Raw genomic sequence first — 26,978 nt, forward strand, 5'->3', positions numbered from 1 at the left:
TACTACAAATGGATACATATTTTACTATATCCTTTCTCCATAGTAACGTCAAATAGTACTATCGTTAGACTTCCAGAAATGTAATTCGTTAATTAATGAATTATTAATAAATAAATGGCGAAATTTAAAACTCTTTGAAAATTAAATTAGAAATAAAGTAATTAAAAAAATTGAAAACTTGTAACGTCACAGCTGTAGTTTTAATAGTGGCCGCCATGACAGTTACCATTTTTTATCAATAGGCAAATTACAATGGTGACGTCGCAGGGTTTCAGACGACAACACTCTATAATTAATATATACGCTTACATGTATAAAAAGTGTTATTTTTTGGAGCGCGCGCTTCCTAATATTTCCGTGTAGAGGGTCTCGTGCGTTTTCGCGCGAGCTCAACAAAAACAAAAATATGCGCGCGCTCTCTAACTTTAACTGCACGATGAATCTAACATAATCACGTGACCTCTCGTATTTTATATAAAGAGCTATTATAATAAAGACACAATAGGTGAAAACTATTCGTAAGTCTGGAATCGTTCAAAGTACAGATTCGGACTGTTATTTCAAAAGTCTGAAATTCCATCTAAAAGAGTAAGTTGCAAATTGATTTTCGGAATAGAAACTGAACTACTTTATATTTTTCCCGTTCATTTGATGATGGGTTTTCCGAAAATGTAACTCACTTGATGAAATTCCGTCGTTAAGTTTATTTAATATTAAAATTAAATTTACGCGCAGCGCCCCACTGCGGCTTTTATTCCAGACGATAATTTTATCGCGCCTAGTTTGTGACGTCATGGACTATGATTATGTCCTGAATTTTTCCCACTGCATCTGGTAGGTTATATAGTCCCCACTATCCTACTAAGATGGTTCTTGTAATATCCTCGCTAGATAATATGGCGATGCCAATTTAGCGCGCGCACTAAAGGATAAGCGTGAACGCCTGTTTTTAAAACCACGTAAGCACCCAAGTACAAAATTCAGTAGTAGAATCCCATAATTCTATTGGAGTTTTTCGGATTTGACCACGGAATCTGGGGGCCTATTCTGTAAATATTCGAAATCCAATTTTTGATCGAAAACTAGATTTCGAAGTTCGAGATCTCGACGAATGGTATTCGGTAATGATTTCGAATAAGCATAAATCAATGCAAATTGTCGAAGTCGATCTCGACATGGTATAGGGTATCGAAATTGAATTCCCGTTCGAATGTTTACAGAATTATCCCCCCAGTAGCATCTATATTTTGTATACAAACCTAAACTCTATGTTTGGCGTTCTACTAACTATTTCTAACTAACTACGAAACGGAAAGCGCAAAACTTTATATTCGGGTACTTCAAACGTAAGCGCTTCGTTTAATTACAAAATTAAGGCGGTAAAGAATTATTACACAATTTAATTAAAGCTGAATACACCGATTTAATTATAAATAGCAAATAATAGGCTGGATACTAAATTAATTATTTAATTAATTATTTATAATCAGCTATGCTAATACCCAAGGCACCACCTTAGGCCTAAGTCATCAAGCGACTTTTAAAGCCATTAATTCAGGTGGCCGGGTTACAATGCGTTCAGCGTAGTTTAATTAACGATAGGCTGTTTCCCCTAAGAGTAACAAACACAAGGAGAACGCAGCTAGCCTTTAAACACGCAAACGCAGTGTCGTGTACAAATTTCATTGGACGAGACTTTACGCTGAACGTTTTACGGGTGGGGGAAGACAATTTCCGAATTTTCCCCTTCCGAGGGCAGCAGGCGATACTGCATCTAACCAATGAAAAATGTACGCAAGAAAATGCTCGACTTTTGACGGGCTGCGTTCTCAGGGTTGCCAAATTCCAAGCGCTGGATTATCGTACCGAGTTTCGATTTGGATCGTACTACAAGTCACTTAAGCCCAAAATATATTTAAAGTTAAAAAAAAATAGTTTGTTAAACCTATGAATACGTATAATTTCGCTCACTTTTATGTACGAAATAAAAACGTGAGAAAATATTTTTCAATTTTCACGCTCCTAGCAAACCGCAAGAGCGTGTTTGGAAGTGGGAGTCCGCAATCTGGGAGATAACCTTTGCTAAAGATGCAATACTTACAAGGAGAGTACCCGAGGTGTTTATTGCCGATTTTGTTCAAAGTCGGGCGTGATGTAGACCTATATGAGATATGAAATTTCCCAAAAGGAGACGTTGAACTAGTCATTTTATTTGTCATGGCAACCGAAAATGTTTTTGACCGCTTAAAACAAATAAATCTCCATTTAAAAAAGCATGGGATTTTCTCGGTTTCACAGCAACGAAATTTTTTTTAAAAATTTGAAAATCACGAAATGGGTAATTTAGACCACATTTAAGTAAATTTCATCCAGTTTGGGTTAATTGGAACATTTTTGGGATAAAATTGTAACAATTTTTGGGGTAAAATAAGGAAAAAATCTTGTATTTGTTTTAGGTGGTCAAATACATTTTCGGTTGCCATGGCAAATCGAATGGGTAGTGCAACGTCTCCTTTTGGAAAATTTCATATCTCATATAGGTCTACATTACGCCCGACTTTGAACAAAATCGGCGATAAACACCTCGGGTACTCTCCTTTGTTAGAAGTACATAAAAGTTTACGCTCTAAAGAAAACAGTTTTTACATAGATCGTATTTTTGCCGTACGATCCAGCCCACGGATTGTATAATCGGTGTTGGTCCATTTGATCGAAAAATATGTGATCGACAGTCGATCATTATACGTTGCAATTGATCGAAATTCCATTTGATCGAATCCCATTTGTCATTTGTTTCATAAGATCGAACCTTCAAATGATCGAATACTATTTGATCGAATTCAAAAGTATTTATAGTACCAGTTGGTATGTTTTTATTTTACCGAATGTCAATATGAAGTGCAGAAGGAATAATGATGGAATAATTAATTGCTTAAGTGCAGAAGGAATAATGATGGAATAATTCATTGCTTTAACTGTATTAAGCCACAAAGATGAAGAGATTTTTACTTTATACACTATATGATGGAATTTTTTACGACATCGACGATAACGGCCCGTTGTTTTTGATATATATAAATAGGGTCAGGTTAGGTTAGGTTAGGTTAGGTTAGGTTACGTTGATGTACGCGCGCCGTAGGCGCGTATGCACCGTTGCCTTTTCGATTTACTCCCAAAACTAGTAGTTTTACCCTACAGTAGCTTTCGATCAAATTTCATTCGATCAAATGCCATTCGATCAAATGCAATTCGATCAAATGGAAATTCGATCAAATGGGACCCTTTCGATCATTTGGGAATTTATCAAATAGACTCAAACCGTATAATCGTACCGCGGGCTCAATTATCGAGCTAAAACTTGTTGGCGTAAATTGTACATAACAAAACCACACGTTATCGCTAGCCGCTTTAGCGCACGAGATTAATCTATCTACTAAAACATTTACATACTTGTACTAGTAGCAGGGCAGAGGAACTGGAACGAGCAACGCAATGGGAGCTTGGTTCCCAAAACTCCCAATGGCCCCTCGATGACGTCACCCACGCTAAATGTAACCGGGGGGGCATTGATTTTTTGGAGAGCATTGCTCCGGTCTCCCTTCTAACCGCTCATTTGTTCAAAGCGAGATCTGAACCCGAGAATTAGAATAATACAGACTTTAAAAGGTCGGTCTCAGTTGACAGTGAACTCTAAAGCGGGAAGACACCTAACTTGGTTAAGGAAAAAATCGTAAACTTTGTTTAAGGGATATAACCTCAGGTATTTGGTTCGCAGCTCTGGCCGCTCTTGCCTTTGGCTTTAAAAATGTTTGGCGCCACTGTACGGGACAATTTGAAAAATTGAAGGGGTCTTCCATAAGGATTGCTTTGCGGGTTATATTCCCTTTAAGAAAAAAAAAATGGGCACGGAAGCATTGCGCGGAAAAGTAGTTTTTTTTTCCTGGCGACAATTCAAGTCGACAGAGGATCGAGGCTATTGATAGGTGTAATCTCTTAAGCCTCCTTTCGCTATCGCGTTAGGATGTCGTCGCCTCCGATATCTATCAATGGAAGAAGCGCAGATTTTATTGAATAGAAATGTTTCCGCTTTGGATTTTTTTTGGCGGGGATGAAATTCTAAAAATAGCCCAGAAGTTGAATGGATTCCAAATTGGATCGAAAATCTTGCTCATCAGTTCCGAAATAAAGCTCTTCTCACAATCCCTTTCGTACCAATAATACTCTTTTCAAACTTAATTCGCTGTTTAAATCTAAAGATATTTTTCATTTTAAAGTAACCCTTTAGAAATATATTATTTCTTTTTTTTTAACTTAAGTCGTATCGATAAAGGATTTTTATTTCATTATTTAATTTATACAAAGAGTTGTGGCTTTGATCCAAATAGTTTGAAATTCTCATTTAAAATAATACCATGCTTTTTTTCAAAATGCAAAATACAAAATTCATTTTGAAAAATGGTTTTTCAAAATGCAAAATATTTTTACACAAATGTAATTATTATTTATTAATTAGTAATTAATTAGTAATTAATTATTAATTAAGGAAAGTTCGCCCACTAAATGTCTAAATTTGTCTCGTAAACCTCAATTTTCGCTTTAGCTTGAAAATATTTCCTCTATAAATATACTCTTTCGCGTAAAATGCTTGTCGTTTATATTTTGTAGTTTTAAAGTTTCCATTTTCATTTACAGGCGAGTAGTTTTCAATTAACTGAAAATTTTGATTTACGCGTGTTTCGGCAAACAATTTAGAAATTGATAAACACTTGGTGTTAAAGTTTGTCAGGCCCGGACTGGCCCGGGTGGCTAACCGGCGATCGCCGGTCAGATCGGGGCCAACTCAAATTGGGGGCCAAAGTGGAAAAATTTGGCATTAATGGGAAATGAGGCCAACACAATTGCATAGTCGGTGGGGCCAACTACTAGCCAGTCCGGCCCTGAAGTTTGTAAACGGAATACTAAAATTTAATTTATTTATTTTTGTCATAGGCTTAATTGGAACTGGAACAAATTTATTTACTTGTTCATTTAACGTTGTATGATTTCATTAGTCTATAAGTTTGTTCCAGCGGTATTTAAGTATGACACTTTAATCTAGAAAATGCACTGGGTGTTTCAAACTTTAGGTTATGCAAAAATTTGAAGGAGTTGTAACTTCTTGTAAGGGGTGAGTTGAGAAGTATGCCTGTTTTTTTCCATTTTCCTACGATGAGTTAAAGTGTGTGCTTCAAAGTGTGGCCTACTAGCCGCTGGAAGTAGGCTGTAACAAGTGCCAAACCAAGCAGCAGGGAAATGCGAACATTCAGGTTTGGGTTCGTGTGATAGGTAAAAAAGGACTTTGTAAAAAAATCGAGGTAACCAGCGTAAAAAAGTAAACTTAAACAGTATTTAAAGTCCCTGCTGCTTGGTTTTGCGCTTGTTGCAGCCTACTTCCAGGGGCTAGTAGGCCACACTTTGAAGCTTTCTGGCGCTCTTTTAACTCATCGTAGGAAAATTGGGGAAAAACCGTCATACTTCTCAACTCACCCCTTACAAGAAGTTACAAATCCTTCAAATTTTTGCATAACCTAAAGTTTGAAACACCCAGTGCTTTTTCCAGATTAAAGTGTCATACTTATTACCGCTGGAACAAACTTATAGACTAATGCTAGCATACAACGTTAAATGACCAAGTAAATAAATTTGTTCCAGTTCCAATTAAGCCTATGACAAAAATAAGAAATATTAAATTAAATTTTAGTATTCCGTTTCCAAACTTTAACACCAAGTGTTTATCAATTTCTAAATTGTTTGCCGAAACACGCGTAAGTCAAAATTTTCAGTTAATTGAAAACTACTCGCCTGTAAATGAAAATGGAAACTTTAAAACTACAAAATATAAACGACAAGCATTTTACGCGAAAGAGTATATTTATAGAGGAAATATTTTCAAGCTAAAGCGAAAATTGAGGTTTACGAGACAAATTTCGACATTTAGTAGGCGAACTTTCCGTTACGGTAAAAGTCCCCTAGATGGCGCTAGATTGAGACGAGGACAGGCCGGTCCTTTAAAGACCAACTAAGTGTCCGTAATAAAAGATAGCTTTAAAAATTTGTCCTTTGGAGGATGGCAGGAATGGTAAAGGCAGAGTCAATTTTCAAAAGCGGTCGTGGAAAAGTTTTGAATAAAAATTGTCCAACTTCGTGACGTCACCAAACGCCTTTACAGAAGTTGCACGAGCGCGTGGTCGAAACTTTTAAACAGTTTTGGCTTTCCAATTTCCTCTCTCTCAACCTCCAACTCGCTTTTCATTAAGTTAGTAAATCCCTCGTTGGTGGCGCTTCTGGCCGAAGTCAAAAGAAGTTTTCATTCATTTTCCTTTGAAACTTGATCCTATTTAGTCTATTCAGCTTGGAAACCTTCTCGCCGTCTCGAATAAATGGGAAACCATTTTCTCAAAAGCCACTCTGGGGTTTTGGCCTGGTCAACTATAGTTCAACTAAACACTTTGATTGGTGTCACGAGCGATTTTCAATAGGGGGATTCCGGGTAGAAAACGCGCCTTGTATACCCTAAATTAACGTCCTTCATTCTAATGAAAGGCTACAAATTGTAAGGATTAGCGGGGTTTCCCAGTGGCACATATTTTAGCGCCATCTGTCTTTATAGAACGACAAAACTTCGCAGAGGGTCGCGGAAAAAATATAAATGTACCGAGTGGGGGGGGGGGGGGACGCAAATATTTCGTAACTTTTTACGCAGCCAGAACTCTTTTTCGTATAATTCTGGCAGAATTAAATAATCAGAAGGTATTTTCTTAATATTTAAGAAGATTTAAAGGAACTGAACTTTATTTCCTATTATTTTAGCAAAATTAAATACACAGAAGTTATTTTCGTATTATTTTAGCAGAAGTAAACAATCAGAAGTTTATCTCGTATTATTTTAGCAGAATTAAATACACAGAAGTTATTTTCGCATTATTTTAGCAGAATTAAACAATCAGAAGTTTCTTTCGCATTATTTTAGCAGAAATAAATTATCAATTTTACTTTTAGTTACTGTTTCGGTAAGACTGGTAGAATGTCGCATAGGCTGTGGTTGCATCTGATATTATCAAAGGTTTATAAATATTTTTATGTTAAGTATGCCAGTTCTTAAATATGCCGGTATATATGTGAAATTTTACTGAGCAATTTCTTCTAAGTACAAATTTTTGTGGACTTCGAACTTCGAGCTAAGTCGTTAGGTCCTAGTGAGCACGTGCATGATGATAATATGTTTTTAAGGGTCGTACTTAACTCACTAGAGGCGCTGATCGTTTTAAATAGGGCGTCAATTCAACCTCACTCTTTAAATATAGTATTTATTTCGACTTACTGACACCTAGGAGCAACAAACACCGCGTAAGCGTGTTTAAGGCTAGCTGCGTTCTCCTCGCGTGAGGTGCTGCTGCGTTTATTGCTCCTAGCTGAAACCCTATGACTTTTAATTATAGACTTATGATACAACCTTTAGGGCTTAACTAATACAACCTTTATACCGTTAAAGCTATAAATCTTACCCGGATATAGTTAAGATAGATTATTTAAGCTCTTTAATCACGAAGATTATACGTTTGCAAACGGTTAAAAAATGATCATTATTTGTCCATTAATTATCGAAGGGGCGTTGAACTATTATTCCTAATTAGTGCTAAATTCCACACGACGACGGAATGTGCCAGGGCCAATGTTTAATTTAAGCCTGTTTGATTAATAAGGATAAAAGACCGGGTCATTCTCGATAATGGACGGCCTCGAGACTGCGTCGACCGTTTCCATACAGAGCTTTCCAAATTTGGGAGCGTTAACACCGTCAGTAATCTTTCAGCCCGATATAATATGCTCCTTTCCTTCTGTCTGTCTGTAGGTCACATCCTGCGCATTATAGGAAACTTCCTGGAAACGGTTTTACCATTTACCACGGTAACCGTTGAAATATCATCGCGGGAATGAACGAGAATCAGATTTACATTTTTTTGTTCGGTTAGGGAATGAGTGGAAAAGGTAATTTTTAGTTCGATAAAGTAATTTCAATCTGGTTGTAATATTTTGAATCGGGAATGGGAATTCCGGGATTATAAGTTTCGGGAATGGTTGGAAATTTAGATTGATATCTGATTTTCGGTTAGGGAATGAGTGGAAAAGGTAATTTTGAGTTCGGGAATGGAATTTCAATCTGGTTTTAATACTTTGAATCGGGAATGGGAATTTCGCGAATGAACGGGAATCAGATCGATTTCTTTAGTGCTCGGCATTCGATTAATTTTTATCCCTGAATAAAATAAGCTCGGCGATATTTAAATAATATTTATTTAAATAACCAATAGTTGAATAAAAATTGTAAAATGTTTAAATAATCGAAAGTGAATAAGCCTATTATTTAAATAAAACAAACAATTATTTAAATAAATACCACTTTTATTCAAATAAATGCTTGGTTGCGTAAAAAATATAATTAAATAAGTTAAAATGATATTCTTTTTACCAATGTTTTTTAAATAAATCGGAAAATTTGTGGAAAATGAATAAACAATTCCGAGCACTAGATTTCTTATTTTTGTTTAAGCAATCGATGTAAAAGATAATTTTGAGTTCAGGAAAGGGATTTTAATCTGGTTGCAATACTTTAAATAGGAAATTGGCGGTAATCCGATTAATATGTTATTTTCTTTTAGGGAAAAGGTGGAAAGGGTAATTTTTAGTTCGGGATTAGAATTTAGAAGAGCTCGGCGTTTGAATGAGAAATTTCCCTTTCGTGTTTTATATCTATAATCGAAAATTATCCGATTAAAATCTTATTCTTTGCATATAAATCGTTTTATAGACGCGAATAATATCCATAAATTAACAGTTAAACGAAATTTTTATGAATAATCGAAATTTTGGGGGTTAATTTATCCGTTCCTCCGAGCTCTAGAATTTAAATCATATCATTTGTAAATGTGTAATTGACATGTCAAGAAAACGGCTTTTACCACTTACCACAGTAACTGTGGGAAAACCATAGGAAAGAGACTGATATCTGATTTTCGGTAACTAGGGAATGAATCGCAAAGGTATTTTTGAGTTCGGGAATGGGCGGAACCATATTTTCTACCTAGATACAAAATTTTGAATCGAGAATTACTAATTTTGGGAATTTATGTAAAATGGAATGGGAATGGATGGAAGACAAATATTTCAACGAGAATGGGCGAAAATGGTAACAGTGCAGCTCTCTAAGTCTGCGCACAATAAAGTCTTCACTCCTACACCGTTACCTGCGCGTGTTTTCTATAGCCTGCTTACCTGTCTGCTAATTTTTTCGTTCGGAGTGTTTAGAACTTATGTCCCTAAATCGTTCCTGGCATACGGCGAACTACATTTTGACCATTTTTCGACCTTTTCAAATGTGTCCGTCCGCGATTCACAGTCCGTTAAAAGAATGTTAGATATTTCCCTACATGAAAGTCCGTTAGTTTTGAAATCCCATCAAATAGCAGGTCCGTTAGTTTCGAGGGCTAGTATTGGACTGCAGATTCAGTCTATGTTAAAAACGTGAATATCCGGTTTACGGCAATGACTAAAGAAACAACTTTACTAGAACAGACTGACCAATAGGGGCCTAATATATAATAATCTTCTGCAATATTTTAAAAATACCTTAAATGAAGTTTAGCTTTCAACCGGTAACTGAGCAGGCTATCTGAGTTAGTCCTAGAGCTTAGCGCCGCCGGTCCAACGCCGCCGTCGGTGATATTTTCTCGGGCGCCGAACCGCCGCCACCGAGTCATTTACTTTTCAGAGCGCCGCTTACGCCGCCGCCGATAAATTTTGATCCCGCCACCTAATTTTTTTTTAGATTTTCTAAGTAACGTCAAAAACATTTTGGAATTTTTTTTCAAGATTTTAAAAATGGGGGAGAATCCTATGCAATCTGATTTCAAATTGTATCTGGTTCGTTATCCCAAGTAACCGATCTGAGCTGATCCTCTATAGTTCATTTCATCAGATTCAGTTAGCTGAACAGTTATTTGACTTTAGTTTAGTTTATACATAATCTTGTAGAAAGCAAATTAAAATATACAGTAATTTAAATTTCGAAATAATTTAATCTGGTGATATGTAAAATCGATAAAATAATAAATCAGCTAGGCTAATACCCGAGGCACCACCTTAGGCCTAAGTCATCAAGTGACTTTTAAAGCCATTAATACAGGTGGTTGGGTTACAATGCGTAGGAAGGTGGTGGAAAGCCCTGCAAGCCACGCGAGCCAACAGCTCCCTACACTCACTATTACTGTTAACCTCGACAAGTTTTTATGGGAGGGGAAACCGAAGAACTCGTGGGAAAACCCCTTAAACCAATGGGGAGAGAACTTGCAAACTCAACGCGGAAGGAGTTGTTCCGAGTTTTCACCCAGTGAAACCTCTAAAATCTGCTCACCTTCTGTGAGTGAATTTAGATTAGTTTCGGATTTAAAGTATCTACTTTGCATTTTGATCCAACTCAACTGATTTGATAATATCTAAGCGTAAATTCGGATAATCTGATATCTTATTTATTGTAATTATTACTTCGGTTCAGATAACGCCGAGGTAACCCAGTGGCGTAGCCAGGATTTTGTTCGGGGGGAGGGACACAATTAAAAACAAATTATACATACAACCATACATTTTACACCGCAACATATCAGGTCTGACAATTGTGCCAGTTGAAAAATGTACATTCATCAGAAACCTGAAGCCGATCCCACTGCCTGTCATGGCGACATGCGCGTGGTAGCCGCACATGTGGCGCCATCTCTAAATTCATTGCTGCACTATTATTTAGAAAAACCAGCGGGGTTCTAGAAACTGTCGTCTGCTAGATGATGGTAAATTAGAAGCATAAGTAACATAATATGAATTAGTATGACACTTTTTACTGTTTTAATGCTAATTTTCTTACCGAACCTTTTTTTAACACAAGACTTGCAACAGAACTAAGTGGTATTATCGTCCTTGGTAGCACTTTCGCATCGCCGCAGCTTGTAGAACTGTGTGAAAACTGGGAACTACTTCTTCCATGAAGGGCTTGCCACCATCCTCCTACGGATTGTAACCCGGCCACCTGTTTAAAAGCATTAAAAGTCGCTTGATGACTTGGGCCGAAGGTTGTGCCTTGGGTATTCGCCTAGCTGATTATTATTAATATTATTAGAATGACTAGCATGGAGACATCCCTAGGTGTTTCTCCCCGATTTTGTTCAAACTCGGGGGCTTAAGTAGACCTTCATGTACCTTGAAAGCTCCTAAAGGGAAAACTTTCAATGGCCATTCGTTTTGCCATGCCAACCAAAATTGTTTTCACCCCTCAAGTTTAAACTTTCTCTGCGTAAAATAGCATGGGATAATCACGGATTGGTAAGGGTCCCCCCTTTGCCAAAATTTATAAAAAGAGGTAAAATCAATTAACCAATTTTATCGATTTAACCCAATTGTTTTGCCAAAATTTTAATTTCTTAATTTTTTTGAAGATGGCATGCCATTTTACGTAAAGAAAGTTTAAATTTGAGTTGTGAAAAACATTGGCAAAACTAATTGTAAGGGTTAACGGTAATAGTGAGTGTAGGGAGCTGTTGGCTCGCGTGGCATAATAAAGAAAGCTGAATTGGTCAAAAACTCTTATTTTTTGCTAATTGTCATATATTTATAGTTATTACGTTATTTTATACTACACGTATATTAATTACGCAAAATCTTCAAAAGAGTTCTGAAGTAAGTTCGGTAAGCTACGAAAACGTTGAGAGGGAAAATTGAGAAAAAGGGTCTTTTGACATTTGGAAATTGCGAGGCGCGGCTGAGCAACGTCAGGATGGCGCATTAATTAAAGGCATCCCCGCCGCTAGATTACCTTTTGAATTAATTAAGATAACGGATCAAACAAGAAGAAACTTCCTTACATTTCTCCCAGATCGTCGAATAATAATAAGAATGCGGCTTTCGGCGCGCCTAATGTTTTAAACATATTATCTTCTCTAATTCCATCTTCTTCCTTTCATCTTGGCCGCGTTGAAGTTTTTTCCAGGTCAGGCTGAATTTCGGCACATTTTTCGGTTAGTGCCTCATTTTGTTGAAGAAAAAACACGGCTTTTTCACATATTGTAAACTTTCATCAAGTCCCAAAATGTAAAAGAATTTAAAGAAATTCGGAGGATTTTTGCAACATTTTTAGGATTTCGTGGGAGTAATTTTGTTGGTGGTTTTTCGCGGGTTTTTTTGGGATTTTAACCTTATTATATGTTTGCCAAATTTTCTTTAATTTCAAAATGCAACGAAAATTTCCAATCTCAAGCCTAAAGAAATTTCGTAGCTTTTTTTTCTGTGTAGGATTTTGTAGGTTGTACTAAATTTTAGGCTTTTAAGATATTCATAATTTTTATATTATATTTAGAGTGCATTTTTAGTGGATTTTGGTGAATATTGGACTTGAAGTGATGGACCGATTCGTTGTGTAGAAATCTCTACGTTAAACGAAGAACTTACATAGGGTACCGAGAACGTATGAGCCCACCAAAACCTATTTAGCTTACTTATAATTTATGAGTCTACCAAAACCTATTAAGCTTCAGAGAACGTATAAGCCTACCAAAACCTATTTAGCTTACTTATAATTTATGAGTCTACCAGAACCTATTTAGCTTACTTATAATTTATGAGTCTACCAGAACCTATTTAGCTTACTTATATTTTATGAGTCAACCAGAACCTATTTGGCTTACAGAGAACGTATAAGCCTACCAAAACCTATTTAGCTTACCGACAATTTATGATTCTACCAGAACCTATTTATCTTACAGAGAACTTATAAACCTAACAAAACCTATTTAGCTTACCGAGAATTTATGATTCTACCAGAACCTATTTAGCTTACAGAGAACTTATGATCCTACCAAAACCTATTTAGCTTACTTATAATTTATGAGTCTACCAGAACCTATTTAGCTTACAGAGAACGTATAAGCCTACCAAAACCTATTTAGCTTACCGATAATTTATGATTCTACCAGAACCTATTTAGCTTACAGAGAACTTATGATCCTACCAAAACCTATTTAGCTTACTTATAATTTATGAGTCTACCAGAACCTATTTAGCTTACAGAGAACGTATAAGCCTACCAAAACCTATTTAGCTTACCGAGAATTTATGAGTCTACCAGAACCTATTTAGCTTACAGAGAACTTATGATCCTACCAAAACCTATTTATCTTACCGATAATTTATGATTCTACCTGAACCTATTTAGCTTACAGAGAACTTATGATCCTACCAAAACCTATTTAGCTTACTTATAATTTATGAGTCTACCAGAACCTATTTAGCTTACAGAGAACGTATAAGCCTACCAAAACCTATTTAGCTTACCGAGAATTTATGAGTCTACCAGAACCTATTTAGCTTACAGAGAACTTATGATCCTACCAAAACCTATTTAGCTTACTTATAATTTATGAGTCTACCAGAACCTATTTAGCTTACAGAGAACTTATGATCCTACCAAAACCTATTTAGCTTACTTTAAATTTATGATTCTACCAGAACCTATTTAGCTTACAGAGAACTTATGATCCTACCAAAACCTATTTAGCTTACTTATAATTTATGAGTCTACCAGAACCTATTTAGCTTACAGAGAACTTATGATCCTACCAAAACCTATTTAGCTTACTTATAATTTATGAGTCTACCAGAACCTATTTAGCTTACAGAGAACGTATAAGCCTACCAAAACCTATTTAGCTTACCGAGAATTTATGAGTCTACCAGAACCTATTTAGCTTACAGAGAACTTATGATCCTACCAAAACCTATTTAGCTTACTTATAATTTATGAGTCTACCAGAACCTATTTAGCTTACAGAGAACTTATGATCCTACCAAAACCTATTTAGCTTACCGATAATTTATGATTCTACCTGAACCTATTTAGCTTACAGAGAACTTATGATCCTACCAAAACCTATTTAGCTTACTTATAATTTATGAGTCTACCAGAACCTATTTAGCTTACAGAGAACGTATAAGCCTACCAAAACCTATTTAGCTTACCGAGAATTTATGAGTCTACCAGAACCTATTTAGCTTACAGAGAACTTATGATCCTACCAAAACCTATTTAGCTTACTTATAATTTATGAGTCTACCAGAACCTATTTAGCTTACAGAGAACTTATGATCCTACCAAAACCTATTTAGCTTACTTATAATTTATGAGTCTACCAGAACCTATTTAGCTTACAGAGAACGTATAAGCCTACCAAAACCTATTTAGCTTACCGAGAATTTATGAGTCTACCAGAACCTATTTAGCTTACAGAGAACTTATGATCCTACCAAAACCTATTTAGCTTACTTATAATTTATGAGTCTACCAGAACCTATTTAGCTTACAGAGAACTTATGATCCTACCAAAACCTATTTAGCTTACTTTAAATTTATGATTCTACCAGAACCTATTTAGCTTACAGAGAACTTATGATCCTACCAAAACCTATTTAGCTTACTTATAATTTATGAGTCTACCAGAACCTATTTAGCTTACAGAGAACTTATGATCCTACCAAAACCTATTTAGCTTACTTATAATTTATGAGTCTACCAGAACCTATTTAGCTTACAGAGAACGTATAAGCCTACCAAAACCTATTTAGCTTACCAATAATTTATGATTCTACCAGAACCTATTTAGCTTACAGAGAACGTATGAGCCTACCAAAAACTATTTCGCTTACCGAAAATTTATGAGTCTACCAGATCCTATTTAGCTTAGTAGGATTTACTAACAAGGGTCAATAAGGGTTCTCCTCTCCATTTTCGAAATTATATAGCACCATCTGAAATCAGTTTTAGGAACTTTTTTCTTTCTCTAAACGGGTATTATTAGTTTCGGAAACGTTCGATTTAATTCTTTATTTAGTTTCTGCAAATTTCAATAAAAGCTGAATATAACGATTTCATTAAATTAAGTAATCATAAAGAGTAAAAGAGTTTCGTAGATTCTCAATCATTGTCAATAAAAACATTTTAGACAGATGACGCTATATTTTTTCAATGTGTAGAGATATTAATAGTTTAGTCTAGATAGTACCAAGTATTTATTTAAGCGAACAGAGAATATACACCCTTTTCACCTCGTGATTCCCTGACTAAAAACTCACGCCCTCTTTCGTGTTTTTCTATAGTTAGGCTTAGTAAGTTTAATTGGAACGAAATAAAACCACCGTATTTTCGCGGATATAACACAAGTTTTTTTTACAAATCGGAGGGGGGGGGGGGGGTTGCGTGTTATAATCGCGTGTGTGTTATTTAAAGTGTTTTTTACAGATAATGGAAAATCTTCATTTTATTTACACCTATTACAAAAAGAAAACTAAATCATTTAATAAGGTCAGCTTTTTTGGAACCATTTCTAATTGTTTCTGTGGTGACATTCTGCCAAGCCGTTATGAACCACTTGCATACCTCTAAGTACGTTGCTCCGTGTTGCTTGCCTGATGGGGTAAAAGTGTGTTCACCTTCTGACATCCGATCGGTTCTATATTTTAATAATCGTTTTCTTTTTACAATTTCAAAACGCGTGTTTTTTAAGTTATCGCGTCTGGTTCCCGCGCGTGTCAATTCTCCAGCCTATAATTTTTAGAACACACCAATTACAAGGAATATATATACATATATATATATATATATATATATATATATATACATATGAGGATGTTACATCCTCCGTCTTTCCTCTTGGGAAGACGATCTCAGGTGGCTCATTATCTGTTAACGTCAGAACATAATAATAATCAGCTAGTCTAATACCCAATAGCCCAATACCTTAGGCCCAATTCATTTAGAGACTTTTAATGCTATTAATTCAGGTGGCCGGGTTAAATTGCGTAAGAGGGTGGTGGAAAGCCTTTCATGCCAACAGCTCTCTACACTAACTATTACCCTTAAAGGGGAACGGTCAAGCTTTAACCAGTTAGATAGCCCTATAGCCCATTAAAAACTCAAATTTATTGCGAAAACCGCATACAAATATATTGAGTGGTTAATTTTTAATAAAATAAAGAAATTTCGGGAAATCGAAAAGCGCGCGTCCTCCGCGACACCTGGTGAGAAGTCGGTGAGACATAAAACAACGTAAAAGCGCGCTGCTGAAGACGCAAAAAATATGTTTTGCACGCGCGGCGCGTTCTAATCATAGATATAAGAAATGTATATAAAGGTCTAGATAAATTTCGGGGCGTCTAAGCCTAACATAAAATACGGAATTGACACCTAGCAGACACCGAGGAAGGCACGTGACCAAGAGCGCGAGCTCTCTTAGCATTTTAGTACTAAGTGCTTGACCTTTCCGCAGGCCGCAGTCTTTAGACACCATCTGTTGGTGACTTTTAGTATCATTTTTAAGCAGGAGACAATGGCTCTCGCGACGATAGCACGAGCTTTCTTACCGATAGATAGCGCCTTTTAGGGATAGCCTGCAGAAATTACGCGTTTCTGCTAGCTGTCACCTCCGTATTCACTCCCTTTGAAATATTTTATCTAGACCTTTATATACGTTTCCTATATCTATGGTTCTAATTATAAGAGACTTAAGCCTAAATTGCGCGATTTTAAAAGTTAGGATAGTTCGCAAATCGCTCATACGGGGTTAGGGGCGCTGGCGGCAGCCCCTAAGATGGCGGCGAAAATTCAAACCCAAACACCTGGCGTTATTTTTCGTTTCAACTTTTTGGGCCAAAAGCTATTTTTTCAAGACAGAAAAAGGTACGTGTTAGTATATTGAACGTCTTGTTAATTTTTTGATACGGAAATAAGGCCATATTTGGAAAAGCTTGGCCGTTCCCCTTTAACACCGACAAGTGTTTATGGGAAGGGGAAACCGAAGAACTGTGCTGAAAAACCCCTTAAGTCAGTTATGATGGAACTTGCAAACTCAACGTGGAAGGAGTAGTAATAATAATAATAATAATAATCAGCTAGGCTAATACCCAAGGCGTGTTGAGTACGCGTAATAGGTGTACAGGCCATCTGACCGTGGTTAGCCCCCAGTTCACGGTAATAGTTAGGGTAAGGCATGAAGAGCTTGCCACCACCCTCGTACGAATTGTAACCATGGATTAACAATAACTCACAGGGATAGTTCTCTTCGAAAATAAGTTTGATTCAAACGCCATCGGTCCTAGCGGGTGAAATCAGAACTAGGCCTAAGCGGAAACGATTCAATTCGGCGAGCAGACGGGCAGTTTATTTGGCGCTACGAAATCTAATGAATTTTTTGCATCGCGTTTCTGTTTTAGTACTTAAAATGTTTTCATCGGGTAAATTTTTTTTTATAATAAGAATAATAGAATCCAATAACTGTTGAATTTTTATTAATGTAAAGCTAATTACTATTTACCTTTGCGATATAAAACAAAATTACTGCCTAAACAATGACAAATCTTATTAAATACTGAATATAATAATCTGTGGACCAATTTTAGTTATTTACTGACAATCGCCATTTTTAAAAACCATATTAAAAACCATAGTGTCGATTTCAGACACGAGATGGCGTTACTATTTCTGGATTTGAATCGTTTTTGGGGCGGAAAGTGGGGAGTTTAGGACTGTAAGGGGGAAGAGTTTGTAGCAAACGTATTTTTGGCTGGCAATGATATTTCTATGTAAGAGAACTATCCCGGTGAGTTATTGTTAATCCATGTTGTAACCCGGCCACCTGAATTAAAGGCAATAAAAGTCGCTCGCTGACTTGGATGGTTCCTGGGGTATTAGCCTAGTGGAAAACTTGGAACAATTCCTTCCGCGTTGAGTTTGCAAGTTCTCTCCCCACTGGTTTAAGGGGTTTTCTCCCGAGCTCTTCGGTTTCCCCTTCCATAAAAACTTATTGAGGTTAACGGTAATAGTTAGTGTAGGGAGCTGTTGGCTCGAGTGGCGTGAAGGGCTTGCCACCACCCTCCTAGGCATTGTAACCCGGCCACCTGTTTAAAGGTAATAAAAGTCGCTCAATGACTTGAGCCTAAGGTGGTGCCTTTGGTATTAGCCTAGCTGATTATTATTATATTGCATTCTGGCTTCAGAAAATGGGTCTGACTCGAACGTTCTTAGTAACCTTAAATAAGTTCTTACAATATCCACTGGCGCTTCCCTAAAAAGCAAATACGGGATGCGAAAGGGTGGCGCGCAGGCGGGCGAGGGGTACGAGCTGCGATAGCCAATCGTTCATCCGAGCGAAGCCCATTGTTTTCGTCGGAACGCGATGTAGATATTCCGATGGCCTGACCTGGTTTTGCCTCCCCCGCCCCCCCCCCAACCCGAACAAGGTCGTCCCAACCCCACCTCGGTTGCCACGGAAACCGGCGTTTTCCGCCTTTTACCTATATAGAGGCCGGTTAAACCTTAAATTGATATATTCTCGCGGAGAGGCGAGCGCGGGCCTCGGTCGCGGTTTCCTTAATGGTAATAAACGCCAAATGGCCCTCTCTCACGGAACGCGCGCGGGCCCGGGCCCGATATGTTTACGTTACGTTATCAAACTTCCAATTACTTCGCGATTGTTGGTTTGGAGTTGAGAATTAAAAACGAAACTTCGTCGTTTAAAGTTTAAACGACTTATCAATTTATTACGAACTTTCGGTGAAAATGTTGGCTTTGCTTTAGTGTCGTTTTTTGACTTAACGATTTTACCTTGGTAATTCAGTTTATCTGATGTACCTGAAATTCAACAGGTTTATTAAATTTTAGGAGGTTTGAGTACGGAGGCTATAGGATGGCGGGCATAAGTCAGACTTGTTTCCCCCACATTCTCCCTCTTATTGCGTGGAAGCGCCATCTAGGTAACTTTGTTAATTACCTTGAGTAAAGATAGACGTAATTTTAAATAAATATTAGTAAAATTTAAAAGTCTATAATAAAATAATACTTGTTAGACTTTAGTGCCAGCGTAAGTTAAATTTGCTTAAAATTTAAATAACTGAGTGCTATACTTCGTGACTAAAACCCTTTCAACATAAGTAACCCAATAAAATAAGTATGACAATTCATCGAACTGATTTTCAGAGTTATCGCCAATTCAAGTTTAAGGACAGAGCCCTCTAGTGTATAAAAATATCACTGAGGCGAAATGTATGATTACCACGTCAAATTTAGCAAAAAGGTTTCTGATGTTAAGATCTTACGTTATACCACAGAGTGACCTCGGTGACCTATGACGTCAATCTCTTTGTTGTCCAAAGTAACATCCTAATAGTTATTTTTAAAGCCGATAGATGACGATACGGTTATTGAAACTCGCTTATTAAATTTTAGCTTTCCAATAATTTCAACAGACTTCCCTTTGAACGCTTAGTCTTAGTCGTAGTGACCGTTGAATCTTTGGAAGCCCGGGATGTTCAAACGAGGATTTCACCTAGGAGCAACAAACACAACACCCCACACAAGGAGAACGCAACCCGTCAAAAGTCGTGGATTTTCTTGTGTACGTTTTTCATTGGCTAGACGCTTTAGCGCCTGCTGTCGTCGGAAGGGGAAAATTCGGAAATTGTCTTCCCCCCGCCCGTAAAACGTTCAGCGTAAAGGCTCGTGACGCTCGTCCAATGAAATTCGTACACAACCCTTCGTTAGCGTGTTTAAAGGCTAGCTGCGTTCTCCTTGTGTTTGTTGCTCCTAGATTTCATCAACTGGTCCTTCTTTACGCAAATTAAAATTAATCTTAACTTAATTTTAACGAGGGTCATTTGCTGTTTCATTTTTACACGACACTAACAAAGGAGACTACCCGAGGTGGTTATCACCGATTTTATTGAAACTCGGGGGTCAGGTAGACCTAATGGTAGTATGAAAATTGCCAAAGGGAACAGTTGCAATGGGCTTTAGTTTATTTTTGACCTCTCAGTTTAAAAAAGCATGGGATTTTCTCAGTTACCCAAAATTTGTTAAAATTGAACCAAAATTGATCAATTTTACAAAAATATTTGATCAATTTAACCCAAAATAGTCAAATTTATCTTTATGTGTATGTTTTGAAAATTATTTTTTTTTAATTTTTTAAGTAAGTAAGTACCCTGTGAAACCGAGAAAATCCCATGCTTTTTTAAATGGAGATTTTTTTGTTTTGAGAGGTCAAAAACATTTTCGAGTGCCATGGGAAAACTAAAGCCCATCGCAACTTTTCCCTTTGGCAATTTTCATACTACCATAAGTTTCAACAAAATCGGTGATAACCTCCTCGGGTAGACTCCTTGTAAGACTCTAGGAAAATATGTTCACGTGGATACCTTTAATCAGTTGCTGAAACCTTGTTAGCTTCTAATATTAATCCAAGCTGAAACATTCCACGGTAACTAGAATTTTCGGGAGAAAAACTAAACACGTATTCGAGAAATTTCGGTTCATTTTCAGTGAACTTGGTTTCGCTGTTTAAGCACCTCGAAACGGAAACGAATAACGTACTTGAACAAGGTCAAGAATGCAATTATTTGCATTTAGGGAGAATGACATTCCCGGGGCATTAGGGTCGAATTTTACCCGGCAAAGGGGGAAGTAAATGCATCACCGGCCTGTCCTTCAATCAAGTCGAAAGACGTCAGTTTTGGGAACCAATGAGACACTTCCTTGATTTGATTATTGTTATGGAGATTGCGAATTATCTCCTCACAGGTTAAAGAGGTTTCCCCATAAAAACTTGCTGAGATTAACGGTAATAGCATCAATCTATTTAACCCATGAATATTCAACTGGAATACTAATTTGGGGATAAGTTACTATACAGGGGTTTTCCTCCTACTAATTTGGGGATAAGTTACTATACGGGGTTTTCCTCAAACTAATTTGGGGAGAAGTTACTATACGGGGGTTTTCCTCAAACTAATTTAGGGAGAAGTAACACTATACAGGGGTTTTCCTCAAACTAATTTAGGGACAAGTTACTATACAGGGGTTTTCCTCCTACTAATTTGGGGACAAGTTACTATACAGGGGTTTTCCTCCTACTAATTTGGGGACAAGTTACTATACAGGGGTTTTCCTCCTACTAATTTGGGGACAAGTTACTATACAGGGGTTTTCTCCTACTAATTTGGGGATAAGTTACTATACGGGGGTTTTCCTCAAACTAATTTGGGGAGAAGTTACTATACGGGGGTTTTCCTCAAACTAATTTAGGGAGAAGTTACTATACGGGGGTTTTCCTCAAACTAATTTAGGGAGAAGTTACTATACGGGGGTTTTCCTCAAACTAATTTAGGGAGAAGTTACTATACAGGGGTTTTCCTCAAACTAATTTAGGGACAAGTTACTATACAGGGGTTTTCCTCCTACTAATTTGGGGACAAGTTACTATACAGGGGTTTTCCTCCTACTAATTTGGGGACAAGTTACTATACAGGGGTTTCTCTCCTACTAATTTGGGGATAAGTTATTATACAGGGGTTTTTCTACTGCTGAAACATTTATTAAAGAAACCAGTTTTTTCTAAACCATAAACTCTATTTTAACGTTAACGAATTACGTTTCAAAAAATCTTATTGCAATTTGCTACAAACAGAAAATCCAAATTACACTAAAATAAATAATTTAATATTTTAAACAGTCCTAAGGTTACTAAATTTCTAGAATGACCACAATAATATAGATATTTCACGCGTGATATTTGGTTTTTAAATTCGTATTTATCTCGTTAGAGGCGCTCGTGGTTTCAGCTATGGAATCGATTCTACGGCACTATCAGTAATTTATTCGATTTAGCCTGATACGCGTATGGAACTGAATCGAGCTAACTGCAGTTTCAAATACCACATTCGTCCTTGTACCTTCAAGTATTTCCATGGTATTTCTATCGATTCCTAGTCGCAATGGAGATTTTACATGCCGAAGTCTTAGTAGAAATTTCGCAATGTTAATCCAACGGTGTCTAGAATGCCAGCCAAGAATTGTCCGAGGACATTCCGTCATTGACTAACGTTGGGTGTTTAACCTCTGTTCTAATATACTGAACGCGTTAATAGAGGTACAATATAACAAAGAAGATCAAAAACAACGTCTAGTAACAAAGTAGATAGCCCCCTCTGGCGATGTTTTCCGCGGTAACGGCTCGTTCTATTTCTAAGGAGCACTGCACGCAATTTTTGTTTATATAGAAACCTAATAGAAAGATTTGGGCCCTCTCGAAAGGGACGGCCAACCTCACCAATTGAAGCGAAGATACGCGCTATCGAGGGGAAGAGGAAGAAAGTTGACCTTAATCTGTCGCGAGGTCAATTTGGAAAGGCCGAGAAATGGCTCTCAAAGACGCAAACGAGCCAGCCAGCGAAGCGCCACTACGGAGCCGTGACCTCGATAACCTCGCAGCCCCGATCGTACCCAAGCACGCCGACTTTACCCTTCGTTCTCGCCGTCTTCGAGGCTTCGAGGTGAGCCCCTCTAGCGTACGGGGCAACGTTTTCTCAATCAATTCGCTTCTCCGTCGGCGTAAGATAGTAAATTGGGCAGAGTGTTCTATTTCCTACACTTTGAATGGAGATAAAACGCCCTTTACTACGGAAGGCGCTACTTAGAGAGGTGACTAAAGGCGCTTTATAGTAATGGTTCAGCCGCTCACCGGCCTTCGAGGAAGAATGGTGTTGTACGCGCTTCCAAAGAAATCATGATTAGCTCGGATTGAAAAAGGAGTCGAGAGAGCCGAAAGTGCTTTTTTTCGATCCACGTTTTTATCTTGATTAAGAAAAACCCTCATTCAAAAGGTATTAGTTGATCAAAAGGTAACGCGTCATTCTATTCGCTCGCTGGTATTTCTTCTCCCCGTTGGCTCTCCGTTGATATTTTCGTTTCGCTGGTAACGCGGAATGACGCTTTCGGAGACGAGGCGTCAATGAATTTCACGGAAAACGATGACAGTTCCGTATCTAATTAGTAAATTTCCCGGGCGGCGTGGTTGAGAGGGTTCCTAGAAGGGCGTCAACCGGGTTTTTTTCCCCTCGGAAATGGATGATGATTATTCGGTCTCTAATTGGAACGAAAGTGTTAATGAATAGACTCGGTGGCAAATATGGGGAATGCTTATTAAAGAAGGTAATTTGTTTTTCTCGTCCTCGCAGCAGTGGCCTCGGAAACGCAGCATCTGTCAAACGCTGAGACGCGACGCCCACGCAAAGTGCCTGGTCCTGACCTTGCTCCTCTTCGCCTGCCTGGTGGCGGTGGCCTGGTGCCGGCTGGCGCAAGTGTCCCGCCTGGTGGTCAACTTCCAATCTTTCCCGATCGCCACCCGCCGGCGAGTCAGCCCCTGCGACGAGGGCTACGTGTACATCCCGGTGGCCTTCCTGGCCATGCTGTACGTCGTCTACCTGGTCGAGTGTTGGCACTGCAGCACCAGACTCTCTCTGGCCTATCGCGTCGAGGCCTCGGCCGTCTACGACCACGTCCGTCGTCTGCGGGAAGCCCAGCCGGTTATCTGGTGGAAGGCCGTCTGCTACCACTACGTCCGGCGTTCGCGACAAGTCACGCGCTACCGTAACGGCGACGCCTACACGACCACCCAAACCTACTACGAGCGCGTTAACTCTCACGCCACGGGGTCTTGCTTCGTCTACTCATCGTGCGGCGTGAGGGACATCTCGCGCAATCTCGTGGGACTCGAGAGGTTCGCGGCCGTCAAGTTGCGCTTCAGTAAAGGATTCGCTTTCGCCGACCCCAGAGCCGCCGACGAGTTCGAAGGGCAACGAGCGCGTTTCTTCACCAGTCACGAACGCCTCGACGACTATCTGGAAATGAGGGAAGGCCTGGAACTAGTGGGCGCCGATTTCCAAGAGTACATGGTCGCCTTCGCCGATCGCCCACCTTGGTAAGTACGCCATTACGCTGGAAACGCCGCCGTTGAGAGATTCAAAAATATTTTCCATTCTCTTTCGAAACAGGTACGTCTCGCAAAAGGCTTTCTGGATTTTATCTCTTACGTTGCTTTCGTGGCCTTTGAGGTTCGTTATCGAGTGCCAAACCGCTTACGTTCACTACCAAGTGACGAAACTCTTCGGCGGCGGAGGGAGCAACGCCGAAGAAGCGCACGCGCCCTTGATTCGCAACGCGACGCGCCGCCATTCGGGTGGACGCTCGTCTCGCGGCAGCACGGCCGATAGCGTCGAACTAGAAAGACACATTTCGGACAATTTCACCCTGGCCCCATCCTACTCGGAGGCCCTCTTGCTGCTGCCCCCCAGCAGCGGGCAGAGCAGCGGCCCTTGTTGGCGCGCCGGCACCGGGGCTCCCTTGCCCGACCCCAACGGGAACATCCCCGACTTCAGCTTCGACGCCAGCCCCGCCCCCCTGTCCATCCCGCTCAACGGCGACGACCTCGAGACCGAGGAAGATGAGCCGGCATTCGCCAGAGTCAGTCGCGACAGACGTTCCTCCCTGTGGCGTTGGGCCACTTCCAGATTCTCCTGGGGAAGATCGTCGACGGGCACCTCTTGGCCGAGTGCCTCGTACTGGTCTTCTTCGAGAAACAACCTGGGTCACCGATCGCACCACCACCACAGCCACCATCTTCGAACCAGGAGGCCCTCATCGCCGTTCCCCGGTTCGGGATCACGTTCGGGCGCGGGAGGGGGGCTGCCGGTGTCCCTGAGCCGGGTCTCTCTGGCCAACGGACACGTCGTCTATCTGGTCTCGCCGCTCAGATCGAACCGGGACTCGTACCACCCCGGGCGGGGGATGCGCCGGACGTTCACTTGTCCCCAGAATGCGGGCGCCCCGGAAGAGTTGTCACCCTGCCGCTCGTCTTCGCCTCCTTCGTCTCGCGGCCGATACCCCTTCGGCCGCGCTAGTGACGTTCCGAATCTCGACTCTTTCCATCCCGTCGGCAGCGACCTCGCCTTTTTCCACGACCCGGCGACCGCGACTCGGGTGCCGACTCCGTCCCGTTGTTGCCGTTCTCGGAGCCAAGACTTGGCGCTGCGGGACGAAGCTCCGCTCCCGACCTACGAAGAGGCCCTGAGACTGACGACGCCTCTGCTCCTCCGCGAATCGACCGGCTCCCTTTTCCCCTTCGCCCGCCCGCCGTCTTCCAGCAGTCTCTTCGTCCGCGACGCCGCGACCCGCCAACACCAACAGCCACTAGTCGCGAACAATCATTCTTCTTCGAGGTGGTCGGTGAACGCGGCCAGACGCGTCACTCGCTCGCGCACCGAAAGGGACTTCCAGTCGAGCCTTAACGTGGCGTCGCGGCCGCGCCCCGTCAGTGTCCAAACGTCGTCCTCTTGCCTGGAGTTCCGAGAAGTCGTGGACCAATCCAATTCTACTTCTTCATCCTCGAACCGGGTCCTGGCCAGATGATAAAACCCTCCTCGATTCATCCTACTTTTCGAAACGTTTTTAGAACCGATAATTTTCGAGACGAACAACAAACGCTTCGAGTCCTTTGTCCGAAATCGACGCGATCGCGATACGACTTGTCGGTGCTAACCGGAGTCCAAATTCCTCGCTGATCGTTAGTGGGACATCGGCCTAAAACAATGGCGAACAAAAACATTTGGACTAGCAACGCTCATCCGACGAAATGAGGCGGTCAATGGCTGTATCCGAATTCAGAACGTAATCTTTCTAGCTATTAAGACAAAAATGATATCCTGGCCCACCAAAGAAATTTTATCTACTTTCAGACCGGCACCTTTGAGTTAACATTGACACGCAACAACTATTACAGATCCAACTTTCCTCTAGCGCTTAAAGGGAATATAACTTCTATTATATCTGTCACCCATTTGCCAAAGGTTTCTAATATTGGCCACTCTATCGTATGGCGTTTGACATTTTGGGCGCTGCTTAGTGGTTTGTTAATCACCCCTAAGAATTATTTGGGTCTTAGGCTTAATTCCCTTTAAGATCGTTTTGGAAATTTTTCTTATAAAAGAGATAACTATTAAATAACCGAAACTGTTTAAAGCGCTGGAGGAGGGTTCAATCTATGAGCAAATAAAAAGAGTTTTCTCATGTATATAAATGCAAAAATAGAAGCGAAGAACATGGTAGCCTTCCTTATGAAATATATGAAGCCCAACTTAGAAAATTTGAAAATAGCTGGCCATCAGTAACGTGGCCATTTAAATAGAAACAAATATAAACTACAAACCTCAATGAGCATAGAGTCAAGAACGCATTTAGGTTTACTGAGAACATACGATAACATACTGGATCTCTATTTTACAAATTGTAGAACGCCATCTTGTTACGAGAAAACGTGTATTATTAGTTATCAAAAACCTAAATTTAACTTCTTATTCATTGGTACAGATTTAATTAAATTGAATTATAATACTTGTTGATTCTCAGCTACTGTGTCAAGACAAAAACTCTTGAAAGTGAATCTTCGACAGATGGCGTTACTGTTTCAATTTAAATCACGATATCACTCTAGCTTAGGCAATACATTTTGCTTCTGCAATTTCTCAGTATTTAAATACGTTCTGTAAGACTTAGTTTATGCAATATAATCAGGAATTTATAAATGTATACACTAGGAATGTCAAAAAATGACTGGTGATTCCCATAGAAATGGGCGTGGCTTACAGCCGAGATTTTCGCTAACGCCGATTCGTCATTAAGCTTACCTCATTTCCTTTCATTAACTATCCAAATAAATTAATGTAACCATTAAGCCCCACAAGGTGGTAATGAAGCCTTATACATACCACGGCTTATTTACACAGGTTAGAACTCGGTGTAGTTTCGTACGTACTAAAAAAGGGGGACCGTTACGTACTGCTGGCCTTTATCTCCATAGGAATTATAGCTTCCCAAGCGCCACCTTCATTGTAAAAAAGTGCTAATTATTATTATTATTATTTTAAATTTAAGTAAAGCAAAAATACTATTTTCGTACTTTAAAAATTATATTTTAGCTATCAATAATTAAAATTAGAGTGCAGGTGGCGCTGCTAACGGG

At 39.4% G+C, this 26,978-nt stretch overlaps 1 protein-coding gene across 1 annotated transcript in view; it reads left to right on the top strand.

Annotated features, from left to right (window-relative positions):
• The window catches only part of LOC149934458 (uncharacterized), a 100,214-nt gene extending 74,010 nt beyond the window's left edge, over positions 1-26,204 (top strand). The window contains exons 3-4 of the mRNA XM_090181213.1: positions 23,140-23,882; positions 23,956-26,204. Of these exons, the coding sequence (XP_090037339.1) occupies positions 23,140-23,882; positions 23,956-25,369 (2,157 nt within the window). The 3' untranslated portion in view covers positions 25,370-26,204. The remainder of the gene's footprint in view (positions 1-23,139; positions 23,883-23,955) is intronic.
• The last annotated feature ends 774 nt before the right edge of the window (positions 26,205-26,978 follow it).

Source organism: Leiobunum rupestre, chromosome 7, assembly GCF_980474605.1.
Source record: "Leiobunum rupestre chromosome 7, qqLeiRupe1.1.hap1, whole genome shotgun sequence".
In the NCBI taxonomy this organism is placed as follows: Eukaryota; Metazoa; Arthropoda; class Arachnida; order Opiliones; family Sclerosomatidae; genus Leiobunum; species Leiobunum rupestre.